Source organism: Aulonocara sp. 'chitande type north' Nkhata Bay, linkage group LG23 (assembly GCF_057382095.1).
Source record: "Aulonocara sp. 'chitande type north' Nkhata Bay isolate Kocher_YH1m ecotype deep benthic linkage group LG23, A_spYH_male_GT1.1, whole genome shotgun sequence".
Taxonomy (NCBI): domain Eukaryota; kingdom Metazoa; phylum Chordata; class Actinopteri; order Cichliformes; family Cichlidae; genus Aulonocara; species Aulonocara sp. 'chitande type north' Nkhata Bay.
Window position 1 is genome coordinate 21,428,176 of NC_141365.1, and position 18,099 is coordinate 21,446,274.

An 18,099-nucleotide genomic window follows, 5' to 3' on the forward strand; every position below is an offset into this window, starting at 1 on the left:
GACCCTGGAGCTAATTCTCCTGTGATAATATCTGCAGCTTTGCTTTCAAGTACAGGACATACTGAATCTAATTTTTCGCTGAGTTTGGACCTTCCTCCCAGTTTTCTTTAATCAGGTCCAACATCCCCCATGGCTTTCTGTCGAACAGTAACTCAAAGGGAGAAATTCCTGTGGAGGCCTCGGGAATCTCTTGCACTGCAAACAACAGAGGGTCTAATAAGCAATTGCATTCATTCTCGTCAATGAACTTATGAATCATGGATTTCAAACCCTTATTCAGGCACTCCACCAGCCCATCAGTCTGCGGGTGGTAAATGCTGGCACAAACTGATTTAATATCTAGTAAGCTGTACAGCTTTTTTAGTGCGCAAGACATGAAAGACATGCTCTGGTCAATCAGTATCTCTTTCAGCATACTGACACGTGAGATGGCCTGAAATTGTACCTGTGCTACTCTCTTTGCAGAAATGGTACTCAATGGCACCGCTTCGGGATATTGTGTTGCATAATCCACCAGAACTAATACAAAGTAATATCTGTGTGTACTTCGGTGAAATGGCCCAATGAGGTCCATGCTAATGTGCTCAAATGGGAACTCCCTGAATGGTCAAAGGAGCTTTTGGAATGGCTGGTTGGTTAACCAGCTCACACTCTAGGCAGGATGCACACCAGCGTCGCACATCCCCTCGGATGCCCTGCCAATCAGAAATCGAGCCATTATTCAATCCAGAGTCTTGTCATATTACATTTGCCCCTCCATGGAGTTATAATGAGTCTCCAATGAGTGACATGAGTAGAGATTTCCATCTCTCCAGATTGCATTTTATTTTATTTAAAAGTGGGATGTGGTTTAATTTAGTTAAATCTGCAAGTTTAGGAGAGATATTAATACCTAAATTTTTTATATTTCCAGATTGCAATGGGAATTAATCAGAAGATCAGTAGATTTTAACCAGTTAATTAAATAATCTGAAACTCTTGAAAAAGAGTTTATTAATGTAATTATCCCAGAGAGATGGGTTTGTGATCCCACACATCACTCGGACCAGACACACTGTTCAGGTTATGTTTTTTCTATTGTGTTTTCGCAGTATTTCTTTTGGTTTGGTGCTAGTCTCCTGTCGATAAGCCAGCTGTCTTGCCGATTCTTCCCCTTTCACCAGTTCCCGGCGTCACTAAAAAGGGAGAGACCTTATTATGCCAACAAGCGGCAGCTGCCCCTTCAGCAGTGTGTCCACCTGCAGATGTAGCAGATGTGTTAGAGCAGGATGAGTGTTTGTGTTGTAAGAGTGTAAAACAGTGTTCAGCTGCTCTGATGGAAGATGTGTTTAACATGGAGCTTCATTATGTACAGGAAGGACAAGATGGAGTCCATCAGTAGTGTTTGTTTGTTTTTATGCAGCTCACATCAAATCATCACTAAATGTTTCCTTCTTATTGTTCCAGTGTTGATTTTGAGGATCCAGATGAAGAAATCAGGTTCTTTGTGAACCTGTTCTGTGCAGCAGCAGAGAGAGAACAGCAGACAGGAGAGAAGATACTGGAGCTGTTATCATCAGTGTGCAGATTTGATACATTCCCTTTTGTTGCCATTGATGATGATTTGGAGAAATATCAGTGTGACTTCCTGCTGGATATGTGCTCCCATATGAAGGACTATGAGACTAAAACAGGCTTGAGTGTCCTTCCATCATTACAGTCAGTTTTTTCAGCTCCTGCTGTCTGGTCCATAAACCTCTCAGAGAGAAAGACCTCCATCCTCCTGGAAGTGCTGAAACTCCAACCAGAGAAGAAACAAGTGGAGCTGACAGGCTGCTCACATGAAGAGAGTGAAGTGAGGAGTTTCCTGCAGTGTCTGCCTTATATCTCACAGCTCAGGTAAATAAAATTTTCTTCACATGAGTCAAATATCTGTAAGAAAAGATGTGCTGTGAAAAGAAGTGATGGAAATATTTGAAGCTCCATAAATTGTAAAGTGGTGATTTTGTCTTGTGCTATTTGCTTGTCATCAGCATCATATTTGTGACTTTATCTACATGGATCATATTGTAAATGTATTCAGACTCTGTCATATTTCAGAGGGAAACGTGCTCAGTACACCACTGTGTTTCACTGACCTGTTCAGCTGTTTGTTGCTGTGAAGTTTCATATTTTCTATAAATCTCAGATGAAACAGGATCTAAAGTAAAGAAGTTTCTCATCAGAAAGGTTGAATTTGATTTAGATTTGATAGGTGAAGAAATGAATTGATTTCATGTTAAATTCAATAAGCTGATGTAAGTTGTGTGAATGAAGGTGAGCATGTGACTGAGCTCATGCAGCAGAGAGGAGAGTGTTGGAGTGCACACATGTTTGATGGAAACTTGCATGTTTGACCTGCAGCAGAATCATGAAATGATGTGAAGAAGAAGAAGAACGTAGCTCAGTGCTGACAAGTCAGTCCTGTTTAAAGCTGCTCTTAAAACAACAACAACGTGACATCAAGTGTTTAAAGTCAAAGTTCAAACTGTTTGTGGCTTTTTGAAAATGAGAGCAGCTTCAAAATCAAAGCAGCTGTGAACCATCTCTATGCTGCAGTGATGCAGTCAGAAACATCCTTTACACCTGAATCCATCATCGCCATGGAAACAACATGAAAGCAAACTCAATGAGTCCTTCAGTGAGTAACTCAGTAAATGAATGAGTTACATGAAGCTGCACTTTATCTCCTGACTTTGTTGAACTATACTGAGCATGATGATGATGATGGTAGCAGCTCTATAGTGAGCAGCAGATGAAGATTTCAGACAGCAGAGAGTCTTCATCACTTTGTGTGTCCACCTGCAGATGTAGCAGATGTGTTAGAGCAGGATGAGTGTTTGTGTTGTAAGAGTGTAAAACAGTGTTCAGCTGCTCTGATGGAAGATGTGTTTAACATGGAGCTTCATTATGTACAGGAAGGACAAGATGGAGTCCATCAGTAGTGTGTGGTTGTTTTTATGCAGCTCACATCTAATCATCACTAAATGTTTCCTTCTGATTGTTCCAGTGTTGATTTTGAGGATCCAGATGAAGAAATCAGGTTCTTTGTGAACCTGTTCTGTGCAGCAGCAGAGAGAGAACAGCGGACAGGAGAGAAGATACTGGAGCTGTTATCATCAGTGTGCACATATCAAAATTTCCCTTTTACTAACGCTGACATGGATGATGATCTGAAGAAATATCAGTGTGACTTCCTGCTGGATATGTGCTCCCATATGAAGGACTATGAGACTAAAACAGGCTTGAGTGTCCTTCCATCATTACAGTCAGTTTTCCAGTCAGCTCCTGCAGTCTGGTCCATAAACCTCTCAGAGAGAAAGACCTTCATCCTCCTGGAAGTGCTGAAACTCCAACCAGAGAAGAAACAAGTGAAGCTGACAGGCTGCTCACATGAAGAGAGTGAAGTGAGGAGTTTCCTGCAGTGTCTGCCTTATATCTCACAGCTCAGGTAAATGAAATTTTCTTCACATGAGTCAAATATCTGTAAGAAAAGATGTGCTGTGAAAAGAAGTGATGGAAATATTTGAAGCTCCATAAATGGTAAAGTGATGATTTTGTCTTGTGCTATTTGTTTGTCATCAGCATCATATTTGTGACTTTATCTACATGGATCATATTGTAAATGTATTCAGACTCTGTCATATTTCAGAGGGAAACGTGCTCAGTACACTACTGTGTTTCACTGACTTGTTCAGCTGTTTGTTGCTGTGAAGTTTCATATTTTCTATAAATCTCAGATGAATTTTAATGCTGAAACAGGACAACAGTTTATAAAATAAACAAGGTTAGATTTGATTTAGATTTGATGAGTGTAGAATGAATTGATTTAGATGTTAAATTCAAGAAAGTGATGTAAAGAAGAAAGTGAAGAGAGGAGTTTACTAAAGTTTCTGCCTTAATTGTCTGAGCTCAGGTGAAAAAGGTGGTGCATAGGTAATTTTGTTTACACTTTCTGTTACAGCTCGGTAATAATGGGGTAATCGTAGGGTAATAAGGCAAACAGAAGAACATTATGATGTGGTAATTATTATACATGTACTAAATTAATGACCACTTGATATTTAAGTAATATCATAATAGCAACAATGGTTATAGTTGAGCAATATTATGTTGAAATTTATGTAATTGAATGATAGGAGCAGGCAGCACGGTGGCACGGTGGTTAGCACTGTTGCCGCACAGCAAGAAGGTCCTGAGTTCAATTCCACCATCAGGTCGGGGTCTTTCTGTGTGGAGTTTGCATGTTCTCCCCGTGTTTGCGTGGGTTCCCTCCGGGTACTCCGGCTTCCTCCCACCGTCCAAAGACATGCAACTTGTGGGGATAGGTTAATTGGAAAATCCAAATTGCCATTAGGTGTGAATGTGCGAGTGAATGTGAGTGCGAATGGTTGTCTGTCCCTGTGTGTTGGCCCTGCGACAGACTGGCGACCTGTCCAGGGTGTACCCCGCCTCTTGCCCTATGACAGCTGGGATAGGCTCCAGCGCCCCCCGCGACCCTGAAAAGGATAAGCGGAAGTGAATGGATGGATGGATGGAATGATAGGAGCCAAAAAACTGTGAGTAATAATCTGGAAATATAGCTGTGTAATAAAGTGGTAATAGTAGTGTGACAAGGCAGAAACAAGAGTCCCTATATATAAGAAGAAGAAGAAGACTCCAAGTAATTGATTCATCTATCCCATGTGGTTATGGTTTGTAATGCTGACAAAAATCCACCTGATGGCACTCTGGATGTAAATGGTTGGTTTGTTTTCTGCTCTAACAACCAGAAAGTCAGAAACCAAAAGAAAAATTTTAGTTGCAAAGTTTTGGATTAAACTTTGGTTCCTAGCAATAGTAATAATAGTAATAATTTTGACATATGATAGTGTTAGAGGACTTAGTGAACAGAAGTATTTAACTTGACAGAAAAAAAAAGAACTTAAATGTTTAAAATTTCTTCAGAAAGTTCTCAACCAAATGGTTGAGTTTTCACTTTATTTTGCTAATTCAAACATTAACGTAAATGTTATTAAAATTAATTATTTGCCATAGAATCAATCTACTGGACCCATTTCCTTATCCATTGCTGTTAATTAATCACATTAAGTGTTAGCACAGCAAGAATATGCTGAAAGAATTTCCTCAATAAATTCCTTAATAAATACTCATTTATTTATAAATTTTTAACTTTCTGAGTCAACATTAGTAAATATTTAAAATTAAAAAGTAAACCTGGAAATCATAATTATCAATTATGATAATAAAATAATAATAATAATTCCCTTTTAATTAAATGGCACTAGCTTGTAAATGAATATTGGAAATTGTCAAAATTATAATTAAATGTTTCACAATTACTAGACGGACACTAAACAAGTCTATGGCTCAAGACCATGTGCTCCTGTGACTGATTCATGAGCAATGTTCCCTCTAAGCTGCGCACGTGCGCAATCGTGCACTACTGGCACGGTCTCCACGCACAGAAAATCTGCATTGCGAACAAAAAAAATCGAATCTCAATTGAAATCAAAGTAAATACGTTTACAATTCATTCTGTCTTGCAGTGTGAGTCAGTAAGTGACTGGTGACTGGCTGCTCCAGCCAATAATGCGATTCACATTCGTATATACGCAGCTAATCAACGTCGTTGACAGGCTATGACAGCGTCCTTATGTGCCAACACCAGTGTTTTAGCTAGCAAAGTGGCGTGGCTGATGTGGAGTTAAACCATGTTAGTGACAACGTGTACAACTACTGGAGATGTGAGCAGGACAGATGGAACAATTGACGGAAAAAGTGTGGACTTTATACCAGTTTTTAAATTGTGTTGATAGGCCACGTAAAACCAGAGTTATGATAAAAATATCTGCAATGTTTGGTTTTCTTCCTGAATACTATCTTTGTTTATATTTACTGAAGAAACGGTAAAAACACGTTTTATAAGGAAAGCGCTCAAAAGCGCTCTCCGCCTGTGAGCAAAAACAAATCCAAAAAAACCCCCACCCTTTCCTGTTGGTGGAAAAATGTACCATGTCCACCAGTAAAAAGTAATATGGCAACATGGCATTTAGTTGTTTAGGAAGGGGGGAAGTTTTAGGAGTGACGCCGGTTTTGAGATGTGAGAGATTTGCAACATTTAGCGCAAATCTTGTGTAGTTAGTGTGTAGTGTAGTCAATAGTTTCGTTGTGTGTGTCAGAGCAATGAGGCGACTGCTGAATGTTACAGGAGTGATACATCTCCTGTTGTCAGGCCTGCAGGTATCAGGCTGTTGTTCTCCTTTATCTCATAGTGGACAGAAATTATTTTGATGCAGAACAGCTGATTGTTCTGTAAATAGTTTGAAATGTTTATTTAAAAAAAAAAAGCCTTGGCTGCATTTTTAGGTAAACAGCTGCAGAAAACGTTGTTGTTTGCAAAACTCAGTTTTTTGATGAAGTAACTATATAATTAATTGCCCAACATTGGTCATTATATACTGTATTTTGCAGACAGAGTTACAGGACTCTCTCCCAGACCACAGACTCATACTCATAATACAAATCAGAGCTTTATAAAAGAAAAGAAAGTTGTATTTTCAAAATTAGAGTTCAAGTTATTTTTACTTCCAAAAGTGTTAACATACTACACAGGTCATGAACAAGATTTTTTTTTAAATTTTCATTTTAAGTGGGCTAAAACAGTTAATTAAAAGTAGTCTAACATAAATGTAAATGCTGTAATTTGATTATTTTAATAAACCATGTTACTTGCATGGATTCGATGCTGGCGTGACCACAGTGCACATGTCTAATTGCCTAACAAGCTCATCACTGGACCCACTTCAGTTTGCCTACCAGCCTGGCATTGGAGCGGATGATGCCGTCATTCACCTCCTACATCGTTCCCTCGCTCACCTGGAGACCGCTGGAAGCACTGTGAGAATCATGTTCTTTGATTTCTCCAGTGCCTTCAACACCATTCTTCCCTCGGTTCTGAAGGACAAGCTGGAGAACTCTGGAGTGGACCATCACCTCACTACCTGGATGTTGGACTACCTCACCGACCGACCACAGTATGTGAGGACTCAGGGCTGTGTGTCGGACAGGGTCGTCTGCAGTACGGGGGCCCCACAGGGAACGGTTCTGGCTCCGTTCCTCTTCACCATCTACACTGCAGTCTTCTCCCACAATTCCACCCAGTGCTTCCTGCAGAAGTTCTCTGATGACTCTGCAATAGTCGGCCTCATCACTGATGGGGACGACAAGGAGTACAGAGGACTGACTCAAGACTTTGTGGACTGGTGCCAGCTGAACTACCTCCAGATCAATGCCAGTAAAACCAAGGAGCTGGTGGTAGACTTCCGCAGGCACAAGCATTCTCCACTGCAACCACTGAACATCCAGGGTATGGACATTGAGGCTGTGGACAGCTACAGGTACCTTGGTGTTCATCTGAACAACAGACTGGACTGGACTCATAACTCAGACGCCCTCTACAGGAAAGGGCAGAGCAGGCTGTACCTGCTGCGGAGACTCAGGTCGTTTGGGGTGGAGGGCCCACTCCTGAAGACCTTCTATGACTCTGTGGTGGCTTCTGCTATCTTTTATGGTGTGGTCTGCTGGGGCGGCAGCATCTCTGCTGGGGACAGGAAGAGACTGAACAGGGTGATCCGAAGGGCCAGCTCTGTTCTAGGATGCCCTCTGGACCCAGTGGAGGTGGTGAATGACAGGAGAATGGCGGCTAAGCTGTCATCCCTGTTGGACAACGTCTCCCACCCCATGCAGCAGACTGTGACAGCACTGAGCAGCTCCTTCAGTGGGAGACTGCGGCACCCACGGTGTGGGACGGAGAGATTTCGCAGGTCTTTCCTCCCCACTGCTGTCAGACTCCACAACAACTTTAACTGAACAAACACACACATCCACACATGTGCAATAACACTAAGTGCAATAATCTTTTCTGGCATCGTTGTATTTTTACTCAGTTGTATATAGCATTCGTATTCTATTTTTATCTTATTGTATATTTTTATTCTATTTTATTCTACTGTATATAGTATATTATTTTATTCTATTCTGTACAGCTGTGTACTGTATTTATTCTTATTGTATTCTAATTTTTGCGTCATAACTTTTGCACTGTCCACTTCCTGCTGTGACAAAACAAATTTCCCACGTGTGGGACTAATAAAGGTTATCTTATCTTATCTTAATGTTGCTTACAGTGGTCCAAGGGACCACTAAGGGAATTTGTGTGTTTGCTCAGACATTGTTCATGAGCGGTGTCTTCTGATACCATACACATACAAGCACAGTGTTTCTGAGTTCATGGCCTCATAGAAAAGCGCAAGGGCTGGGGCTCTCCGCCTATAGTTCAGTTTCAGTTTATATTGCCAACAAACAAGATAAGTGGGGCTTTAAATTGTTCTGTCGAGCAAGTTAATTTGGTATCATCCACGACTTGCTGCTATATCAAGGGGAATCCATGATCTTTAATGTTACCTTCAGTGAAGAGAAAAAGATGCTCCCACCCTCCCTGATTTCTTTTGTCACAACTTCTTCACAAGTTTCAGCTTGGTCCAGATCTTGCACTAGCATTTAATCAGAGGGACAAATATGAGTATTTTTGTTCTGAATCACTTTTTAAATGCAATATTTTGTTATTCAATACACAATTTTCCTTTACCAGCAAAGTTCAGTCACATACTACTAGAAATAAACTATATCCAGTGACTTGAATAACATTTTATACGTAAACTATTAAGAGACATCTCAACCATTTGGTAGATATCAATATTTTAAAAACTATAGAGTCTATTGAAAAAAGTATAAGTGATTGTGGTTATTCCTCACCCAAGTCAATGAGAAATGCAAACATAAACTCCATTTCATTTTTCTTGGTGGGGTAGTTAAAAGGATAAGTAAGTAAGTAAAATTTATTTATATAGCACATTTCACATAAAAATCACAAAGTGCTTCACAATAAAATCAGACATACAAGATGCTATCCATGTTCTTCCGCTTGTCCATTTCAGGGTTGTGGGGGTTTCAACACCACCCACCTGTTGCGCCTTCATCACTGATTGACCTCTAGACATCCAAAGATCCAGCCTCCTGCAGCAAGTAGCACCAAGCTGCCTGCTTGCATACTGAAAAATTACGGGCTGTCATATTGAAAAAATGCCTATTATTAGAAATAAACCACTACAAAATGTATTGGGGATGGATAGTTGGGATATTAGTATACCATATAGTATATATAGTATACCATACCTCCGACCCCCTCACCTAATCTGTTGAAAACTGGACTGCAGAATTTTTGGAAGAATATGCATGAAAAAAAAAATAATTCCCTCTCGCTCCTGCAGGACAATCTTTATCCTTCAAGCTCAGGTCGTCTACCAAAGGTCTGAGAGCTCCTGTGCTCCTGCGCAGTATCTTTGCTGTTCCTAGGACTGCCCTCTTCGGATGTTGATCCTGGGATCTGCTGGAGCCACTCGCTTAGTTTGGGGGTCACTGACTGGGTGCTCCAATTACCACTGGGACCACCGTTAGCTTCACCCTCACATGGTCATTTTCGACCATCCTAGGGGGTGTCTCCCATTTTGACCTCAGGACTTCCACTCCATACTCAGCACAGATGTTTATATAGATAGATGGATAGATGGATGGATGGTTATAGCAGAATTTTGATATGATAGTACTGTAAATTAACTGGTTATTACTTTTGTAATTGCATAGCAATAATCTAGAAATTACCAAATTATTACATTAAAAGTTCTGTTTTCAATATCATATTAGTACATAATATGGTTTTTAACAATGTAGCTCATCCTATATTTTCTCATTTCATCTCCACTGTGTTTCAGCTGTGATCCAGACTTCTTCCAGAGAGTGTGTACATCCATGTCTGTAAGATCCAGAGAGGAGGCCCAGCAGCTGGAGTCTCTGCTGCAGCTCCTGGGGTTCCAGCTGCTGTTAACAGGAGAGTTACACAGGAAAAGCTGCTGGTCTGTGGGGAGAGTTCTCAAACTGTGTGGCTCTAAAGTGGATCTCATCCTCACACCCAGCAAGATGTCTGCCAGAGGAGCTGCTCTCCTCTTTAGACACACAACACAACTACACAGTCTGAGGCAGGAAGTGAAATCATGACTCTCTTGTTCTTCTAACACCATTTATCTGCTGTCCACTTTGAATCTTTGGTTCTTGGTGTTCATCATTTCTGCTCTTTTGTCTCTTTGATCTTCAGGCTTTCCATCGACATGTCCTTGCTCCTGTTTCAGTGGGTAAGAAGAGGCAGAGTGGTCTGTCCACTGGCTGTGGAAGAGCTTTCTCTTGTGCCTAAGAAAGCCCGACCATCACAGAGAGTATTGTTGAGGGCTGTCAGTAGTTTGGCTTCCCTGCTGAGACACTGGACAGTCGGACGGTTAGACCTGACTGAGAGCTGCATCCCTGCTCAGGGTCTGATTACTCTGCTGCTCCATGATGGTCCTCTAACAGTCAAGTAAATGTCTTTCCTGAACATCACAGGCCAAATAAAATGTACATTTTTACTTTAAAGCTAATTTTATATTTATGGTCTCTGCAGACTGAGTGAAGAGAGCTTCCAGCAGCTTCTGTGTCTCCTCCATGAAATCCAGGACAAGGACTTGACGTTGTCCTTCTTCAGTAAGGTTGGTGGAGACCTGACCTCCTGCTGTCTGAACTGGGAGCTTCTTCACTATCTGCTGCAGCAGGCGTCAGCTCAGACCATCACTGTGAACCTGAGGAAGAACCTCTTCTTACAGGAGGAAACCACACGTCTGCTTCCCTTTCTGGACAGGATTGTGTTTAAAAGGTGCTGAATGTAGTTTGATCTTTTACCAAACACAGTTTCTGCTGTTTAATCAGGAGGATTTGAAATGCTGTCTCATCTTTAATCAGCAGTTTATGGATCCTTTAAACAAAGGTGGAAAGAAACTGTTTTTTTTTTTCAGGCCCAGTCCCAGCTTTGTGATGAGCTCCATCAGAGAGCTCTACAGAGCTCATGACAGTCACGCTGTACCCAGTTTACTGAGGTCACTTGGTCATGTGATCAACCTGAGCTGCAGAGAGCTGGACTCAGTGGACTGTGCTGCTCTGATCTTCATCCTCAAACACGGAGACAGAGTCAAACTGAACCTCCTGTGGACCTCCATACCAGCAGAGGGAGCAGAGTCCATCCTCTTCATGCTGGACAAAGTTTCTCATCTCAGGTCAGATATTTGTGGTAAATTTCATGTAATATGAACACATAGGTTAATCTTCCTACAAAAGGTCAACATTTTGGCTTTGTACTAATTACCTGCTGATCAGATTGTCCAACAGTAAACTGAAAGAGAAATAAACAAGCCCAATTACACCGATTAAAATCATCTACAACACACTCTTTAACATTCGGTACTTCTGCATTTGTTTTTTCCTTGCAGTGTTGACAGGAATCAGCTGCTCAGGTTCATCCACTGCTGTGCTGCCTGTGACGTCCAGCAGGAGGCAGCGTCAGGCCTGCTGAGGACTCTGCAGCACAGCTTGGATCTGTCCTGCTCCTCCTGTGTGGAGCTACCAGAGGAGGATCAGCCTGAGCCTCTGAGTCTGACTGCTGATGACTGCAGGGCCGTCTCCACCATCCTGACACACAGCAGCCAGGACACACAGCTCGACCTGCGAGACTGTGAGGTGGAGGACAGCGTGCTGGACCTGCTGTTTCCTGTCCTCCACAGGGTCCGCCTCAGGTGGGAAAGACCACAGAAGAGTCTAAACCAGAGAGAAGCTTGTTCACACTGGTGTTGATGCATCCTGATAGTTTCTCTTTGCTCTGTTTGTCCTGTTTAGAGTCAGTAAAACTGTCCTCCTCCAGCTGCTGTCTCTGGTTCCTGTGAACAGTGAGAGGGACACAGTGAGGCGGGCGGTGTCCCTGTGTGCAGCCCTGGGTGGAGAGCTGGATCTCAGTCACAGCACGCTGGATCAGAGGGTCTGTGGGGCTTTGGTCCAGATGCTGGACTCGTGTGAAGGGCTGACAGAGCTGGACCTCAGTCACTGTCAGCTCACTGACCAGCTGCTGCTCCCTCTCATCACACATCTGCACAAAGTCCAAGTCCTGGAGTGAGTGTCACACACTGATCCTTCTCTGGGAGGCACCAATAACCATCAGCCTGTTCACACACACTACAATAATATGATGTGCAGTGATCACTTAGAGCCTCTTGTTGTGTTTGTGTTACAGTCTGAGTCACAATCAGATCACTGATGCTTCGACTGATGTGTTACTGCAGCTGCTCTCCATCAACCCCTCCATCGACTGTGTGCGGTGAGGCAACATGAATCAGTCTCCATCAGTGAAGGAGTTTCTCCTCAGACTCTCAGAGGAATCATTCACAGTCTGATCTCACATGGATTCATGTTGTTCTGAGTGAATGAGTGACGTCTGCTCTCTCTGCTTTGGTCTCTTTCTAGACTCTACAGCAACAACATCGTGCACAGAGCAGCCTTCAAGGAACACAAGCAGTTTGAGATCTGGTGAAGCACTTGTCATCATTAGGGAGGAATTCTTTAACAGTCCTCTGATAATCATTAGATGAAAATATTGGCTCGAAAGCATCAATAATGTGTGATCATATTAGTCAGTAGTGTAAGATAGTAAAATCAGGTTAAAGAGGTTTGATAACAATTAGATATTTTTCTTTAATATCATAATTAAGAATGTGGTTTATATAAAAGCAAAGCTCATATAGTTTTTTATCTTTTTTTTTCTGAAGTGTTGCAGAGTCTCTATGACTGTCATCCTGACATTTACACAATGGATTGTCTTGTTTTGCTTTATCACAGTGACAAACATATCAGTTGTATCATTACTGGGAGTTTACCTCATTGATTTTATGTATCTTTCAGCTAATGTGCAGTAATCAATTAGAGCCACTTGTTGTGTTTGTGTTACAGTCTGAGTCACAATCAGATCACTGATGCTTCGACTGATGTGTTACTGCAGCTGCTCTCCATCAACCCCTCCATCGACTGTGTGCGGTGAGCCAACATGAATCAGTCTCCATCAGTGAAGGAGTTTCTCCTCAGACTCTCAGAGGAATCATTCACAGAACGTAGAATGCCCAAAATAATAATAACAACAACATATTTGCTTTACCTTGAGACGAGCTTTCAAGCACTTAAGTCAGAGTTTTTATTCTGAGTTGATCAAAGACCTACAGCAGCAGAAACAACAGTCAAAGAGTACAGGGGTACTGAAGAAAAAGTAGAAAAACAAAAGATGCACTTCAGAAACTCTAACAAAACAAACAAAAAAACTTTAAGTCTGTTATGTAAGTCACTTCTAACTTCATTTGCTTCACAATAGTTATGACAGATTCCTAATTAGCTTACTAATCAATGAAGGCAGAGGGAAGTACACAGCTACAGAATCCAAACGTCAGACAAATGTCAACAGGAATCCAAACGTCTGGCCAGCTTCAGAAAACAAACAGGCATTTAGCTGTTTTTGAGGACAAGCATTTATAGCAGAAACCTGAGATTTTTTAAAAAAATATATGCTTTTCAAAATACCTTTTAAAAGCTCCTGTTCAGGTTCTGTGGCATAACTATCTGACTCACTTTGCTCTGTACTAATGTTAGATTGCTGTTGTCACACAAGAATTATTTAACTGCAGTAATGTCTTAAAGTCATAAAGACCTGGATGAACTCAAATTGCCTGCTTCTAAATTCAGATTAAACTGATTTTATTAAAAATCTTAGAAACGTTGTATCGAACCAGATACTTTCTCTGGATGGCATTTTCTCTGCCTTCAGTAACACTGTGAAGAATCTTGAAGTAGTTTTTGATCAGCATATGTCCTTCAGTGCACATAATAAAGACATATGCACGACTGCTTTCTTCCATAATATCTCTAAAATCCTGTCTCAGAGTTATGGTAGGACAGGATACTCTTCACTGGGTCCCTGTTAAATCCAGAATCAGTCTCCTCACATACAAGGTGATGCCATCTAATGTATGCACATTTAAAGTTTGCTTTTCTTGTGTTGTTGTAGATCAGAGGAGGAGCAAACAAAGGAACTTGAAGTGGAGATGCTGGAAATCCAGGCGGCAGCTTCATCAATAGGTACGACTTTAGTAGTTTCTCTCAGAAGATAAGTAAGGAACAAACACGAGTATCTGAGTCTTACAAATGTCAGTTCTTCACACAAGTGCTGCTGATTGGCTGAGGAAGAGTAAAGTAGTCCTGGTGAACCCACAAGAGGCAGACTTGGGCGGGTGTTCACATACAAACTGTGTCTCATCATTGTACATACGCACAGTGATGAGACACCATCATTGAGAGTCTGGATAATTCAAAGGTAGCAATTTTAAAGTGGAAGTAAGTAGAAAAAAATATTTTTCTCTTAAAAAGAGATCAAAGACAAGGTTTAAAACATCTATTGTGTTTTACTGTATTATTTATTGCAAATAGAAAAAAAAGCTCTACTACAATTACAAAATTTTATCTGATTGGTGTTTTATTTCATATTATCACAGGGTAACATTTGAATAGTTTAGATTAGTGTACAGTGTTTCCTGTTAGTCCCCTCTATTAAGTGCCCATTTATTTCAACTACATATTCAAATTATAACAAACAGTTGAATACATATTTTAGTATGTTCAAGTATATTTAGTAATTTATATATTAGTATTTCAGTAAGTTCTTTTACATATTTACATTTATTTTTAAAGTAACGCAATAGTTACTTTTTCTGGTAATTAGTTACTTTTAGAATATTGTAACTCAGTAACTAACTCTGTTATTTTTTTTGAAGAAGTAACTAGTAACTATATTGAATTACATTTTCAAAGTAAATTGCCCAACATTGGTCTTTACCTTACAACATAAAGCACCTTGACGTGACTTTTGTCATGATTTGCGCTATACTGAATTATGAAAAATGTAACAACATCAACAAAAATATCCCAAGAGAGAGATTACTTGATCTGCTCCTGTAAATGTGTGACCTTAGAGCCAAAAAAGTGTTTTATAACTTTTAAAACAACCCCTTCAGCCTTTACTCAAATTTGCTAGTGAACAGGCCCTTAATATTAGCCATCAATAACACCATATTCATGTGATTAACCTCTAAATAAAACATAACATTAAACCATCAAAAGGTTTGTTTTAAATTCTACTCAGGTGGAATTTTAAAAGCTGCAGCTCTCATATTTTAATCAGTTGAAGCTTATGTCGCTGTGCATTTATGTCAAGATGGCAACATTGTCCAGCAAGTTTGAAGTAACCAATTATTAAGATTGAATTATGTTATGAAAAGGTCCCATACCTCAGAACTGAGTTTGGCAGTGTTCATCCTGACTTTTTGTATCTATTTATTACATTTTTTATTTTGTTTAGTCTTATAGCCAATAAATGGGAATATTAGAATCTTTGTAAACATAGCCACTGTAAGGAAGCAGATACACAAAGGAAAATAACTACTAAAATACTGCACTATACAAAAATCTTCAGCCACCTTTCATTCTGCTTCCATGACCACTTTGTCATGGCTGTGTGCTGTGCAGTAGGGGTGCAACGATATTCGTATCGATATTGAACCGTTCGATACAGTGCTTTCGGTTCAGTACGCATATGTATCGAACAATACAACATTTTTAATTTATTTTATCAACTTTCCTTCTGACGATGCTGTCTGTGTTGAGCGCTCAGTGAATCTGCATTCGACTACTCCGCCTAGGCTCGACAGTGCAGCCTAGGCGGAGTAGTCGAACGCAGATTCACTGAGCGCTCAACACAGACAGCATCGTCAGAAGGAAGAGCGCAGGGCAAGCTAGCGAGACAGAAGTTAAGCTCTCTTTGCAACATGGACCTCCCGCACCCTCATTCAGATCTGGCGTTTGGAATTATTTTGGTTTTCATGTGACGTATGACCCTGAAGGTAAGCGAGTCATGCACTAAAGTAAAACAGTATGTTGGATGTGCCATGCAATGCTCAATTACATGGGTGGGAACTAGTGTGTTAGCGCAGTTAGCTCGTTAACGTGTTGGCCGTCTAGCCCCATGCATGGGGCGATCGGCGGTAGCTTGTTAACGGAGATTTGCCGTGTTGTGGCGTTAAGGTCATTTCAACGAGATTAACCTGAAAGCACTAGTGGGAACACAACGAATATGACTGCACATTTACGCCGACATCATCCTAGTGCAAAGACAAAAACAACAAGCATGCTACTAACTTTAGCCGAGTCATTTAGACAGCTGTTAGCACATGATTCTCCTTATATGTTTAATATGCTGCTGAGAATATAGCCCAGAAGAAGCGGATAGTATAGCTTTTATTTTGGAAAGAGCCATTTCTCTGTAATAAACTCTCTTTTCCAAAGATGAGTGATTCCTCAATCAGATACAGGGCTTGCAATATCGCTAGCCCGACGTCCCGGGGCTAGCGATCTTTTCAGTCGGGCTACCAAAATCTATCTCTTCCCTGCCCATCGGGCTATTGTAGGAAGGAAAAATATATGTCAATGCTTTTGCATTCTTTCAGAAATGTAGCTGGGTAATTATGTCATTGGCATCGGTGAGCCACTGTCAATATGTGACATATTGAAATCGCGTTTGAATTTGTGCTTGTTTTTTTGCTTTCACTTTGCAATGACAGCACTGATCTGTGAGTGATGATAATTTGTGCACCAATTCCTCTGACATCGTCTTATTAATCGTTAGCTTACTATGCAAACATGACAAGTGAAATCTCTCGCAGCTTAAACATGTGAGAGGTTGATCGCGCAGAGAATCGCTGAGCTTATGTGAGTGCGTGTGTAAAAGCAGCAGGATATATATTTGACTACGATGACCTTCACAGACAGATATATATTTTAGTTCTGCTGAGCCAAATAAGACAGGTCAGGGTGAAGAAGTGACAGCCAAAGAAAAGCTTACCACAAAACGGAGAAGTTATGACAAATCAGACTATAAGGCAAAAAGAAAGTGCAGCTTTATGGTTTCATGGACAAAAGAATTTCTGTGGCTGCAATATGACGAGCTAAATAACCAGGGCTGCACATAAGTGGTCCGCAGGTGCGCATTCGCTGTCAAAATAAAAAACACGCACAAGGGTTAGGGTTAAATTTAAAAACTGTACTTTTGAGTTAAAATATATATTTATAATTTTAATAAATGACAAATTAAAAATGCATGAACATTTTTTTGTATCGAAAAAATATCGAACCGTGACACCAAAGTATCGAACCGAACCGAACCGTGAATTTTGTGTATCGTTGCACCCCTACTGTGCAGGTAGGCAGGATTGGACCCAAACGCAGGGCTCATGGAGGCAGAGGTGAACTTAAGATACTCAGTTTATTACAGGAAAATAAGAAGAACAGAAAACTAACTAAACTGGGAAAACAAATAAACTAACAGGCAGGCAAACGGAACACAGTGAAAATGAGGGTGCGCAGACATTAACGACGCAACAGAGGGCAAAGGAAAACACAGGGCTTATATACACAGGTACACAGGGAGTAATCAGGGAATGGGAAACAGGAGGGAGACACAGCTGGGAGAGATCAGGGCTAACAAGACAGGGGGGAAGTAAAACTGAACACACTGACATCAGACATGAACCTTCAAAGTAAAACAAGAAACAATTTACAAAAACACAGATTGACACTGAACTAAATCTAGAATAATAATCAAAATAGCACAACTAAAGAACCAGAACATAAATCATAATACAGAAATTTACCAAAATATAAGAAACTGCAAAAGCCGGGTCAAAATGACCCAGAACCGTAACACACTTTCACAATAATATTTTATTTGTTTTTTTTAAGCCAGTTAAGACTGACCAATGAATTATTTAAGCTAAAAAACAACAACAACAAATAAACCAGTGTTTTGTCAACACATACTAGACAAATTTGTGTAATAAAAAGTTTTAAATTGTTTCTTTAGGCAATTTCTTCTAATAGCTTGTTGCAAAATCACATATTTTTCCCCCCATTTTTTTAGTTGAATCTATTAACATTTTCAAAGATAACACAGTTTGGCAGGCATAAAAATAGTATTTTTGTACCAACATGGGGATTCTCAGCTATTCCCAGAAAACTTAG

The 18,099-nt window shown here is 40.5% G+C and overlaps 1 protein-coding gene across 5 annotated transcripts in view; it reads left to right on the plus strand.

Annotated features, from left to right (window-relative positions):
* Positions 1 to 3,188: 3,188 nt before the first annotated feature.
* The window catches only part of LOC147301674 (uncharacterized), a 33,159-nt gene continuing 18,248 nt past the window's right edge, over positions 3,189 to 18,099 (plus strand). For 4 of the 5 annotated variants that reach the window (XM_086284192.1, XM_086284194.1, XM_086284193.1 and 1 more), the window contains exons 1-11: positions 3,189 to 3,469; positions 9,852 to 10,115; positions 10,232 to 10,486; positions 10,571 to 10,819; positions 10,959 to 11,216; positions 11,430 to 11,732; positions 11,833 to 12,102; positions 12,224 to 12,307; positions 12,454 to 12,516; positions 12,937 to 13,020; positions 14,039 to 14,109. In XM_086284192.1, the coding sequence (XP_086140318.1) occupies positions 3,225 to 3,469; positions 9,852 to 10,115; positions 10,232 to 10,486; positions 10,571 to 10,819; positions 10,959 to 11,216; positions 11,430 to 11,732; positions 11,833 to 12,102; positions 12,224 to 12,307; positions 12,454 to 12,516; positions 12,937 to 13,020; positions 14,039 to 14,109 (2,146 nt within the window). In that variant the 5' untranslated portion in view covers positions 3,189 to 3,224. The remainder of the gene's footprint in view (positions 3,470 to 9,851; positions 10,116 to 10,231; positions 10,487 to 10,570; positions 10,820 to 10,958; positions 11,217 to 11,429; positions 11,733 to 11,832; positions 12,103 to 12,223; positions 12,308 to 12,453; positions 12,517 to 12,936; positions 13,021 to 14,038; positions 14,110 to 18,099) is intronic. The other variant, XM_086284195.1, reaches the window with a different exon arrangement.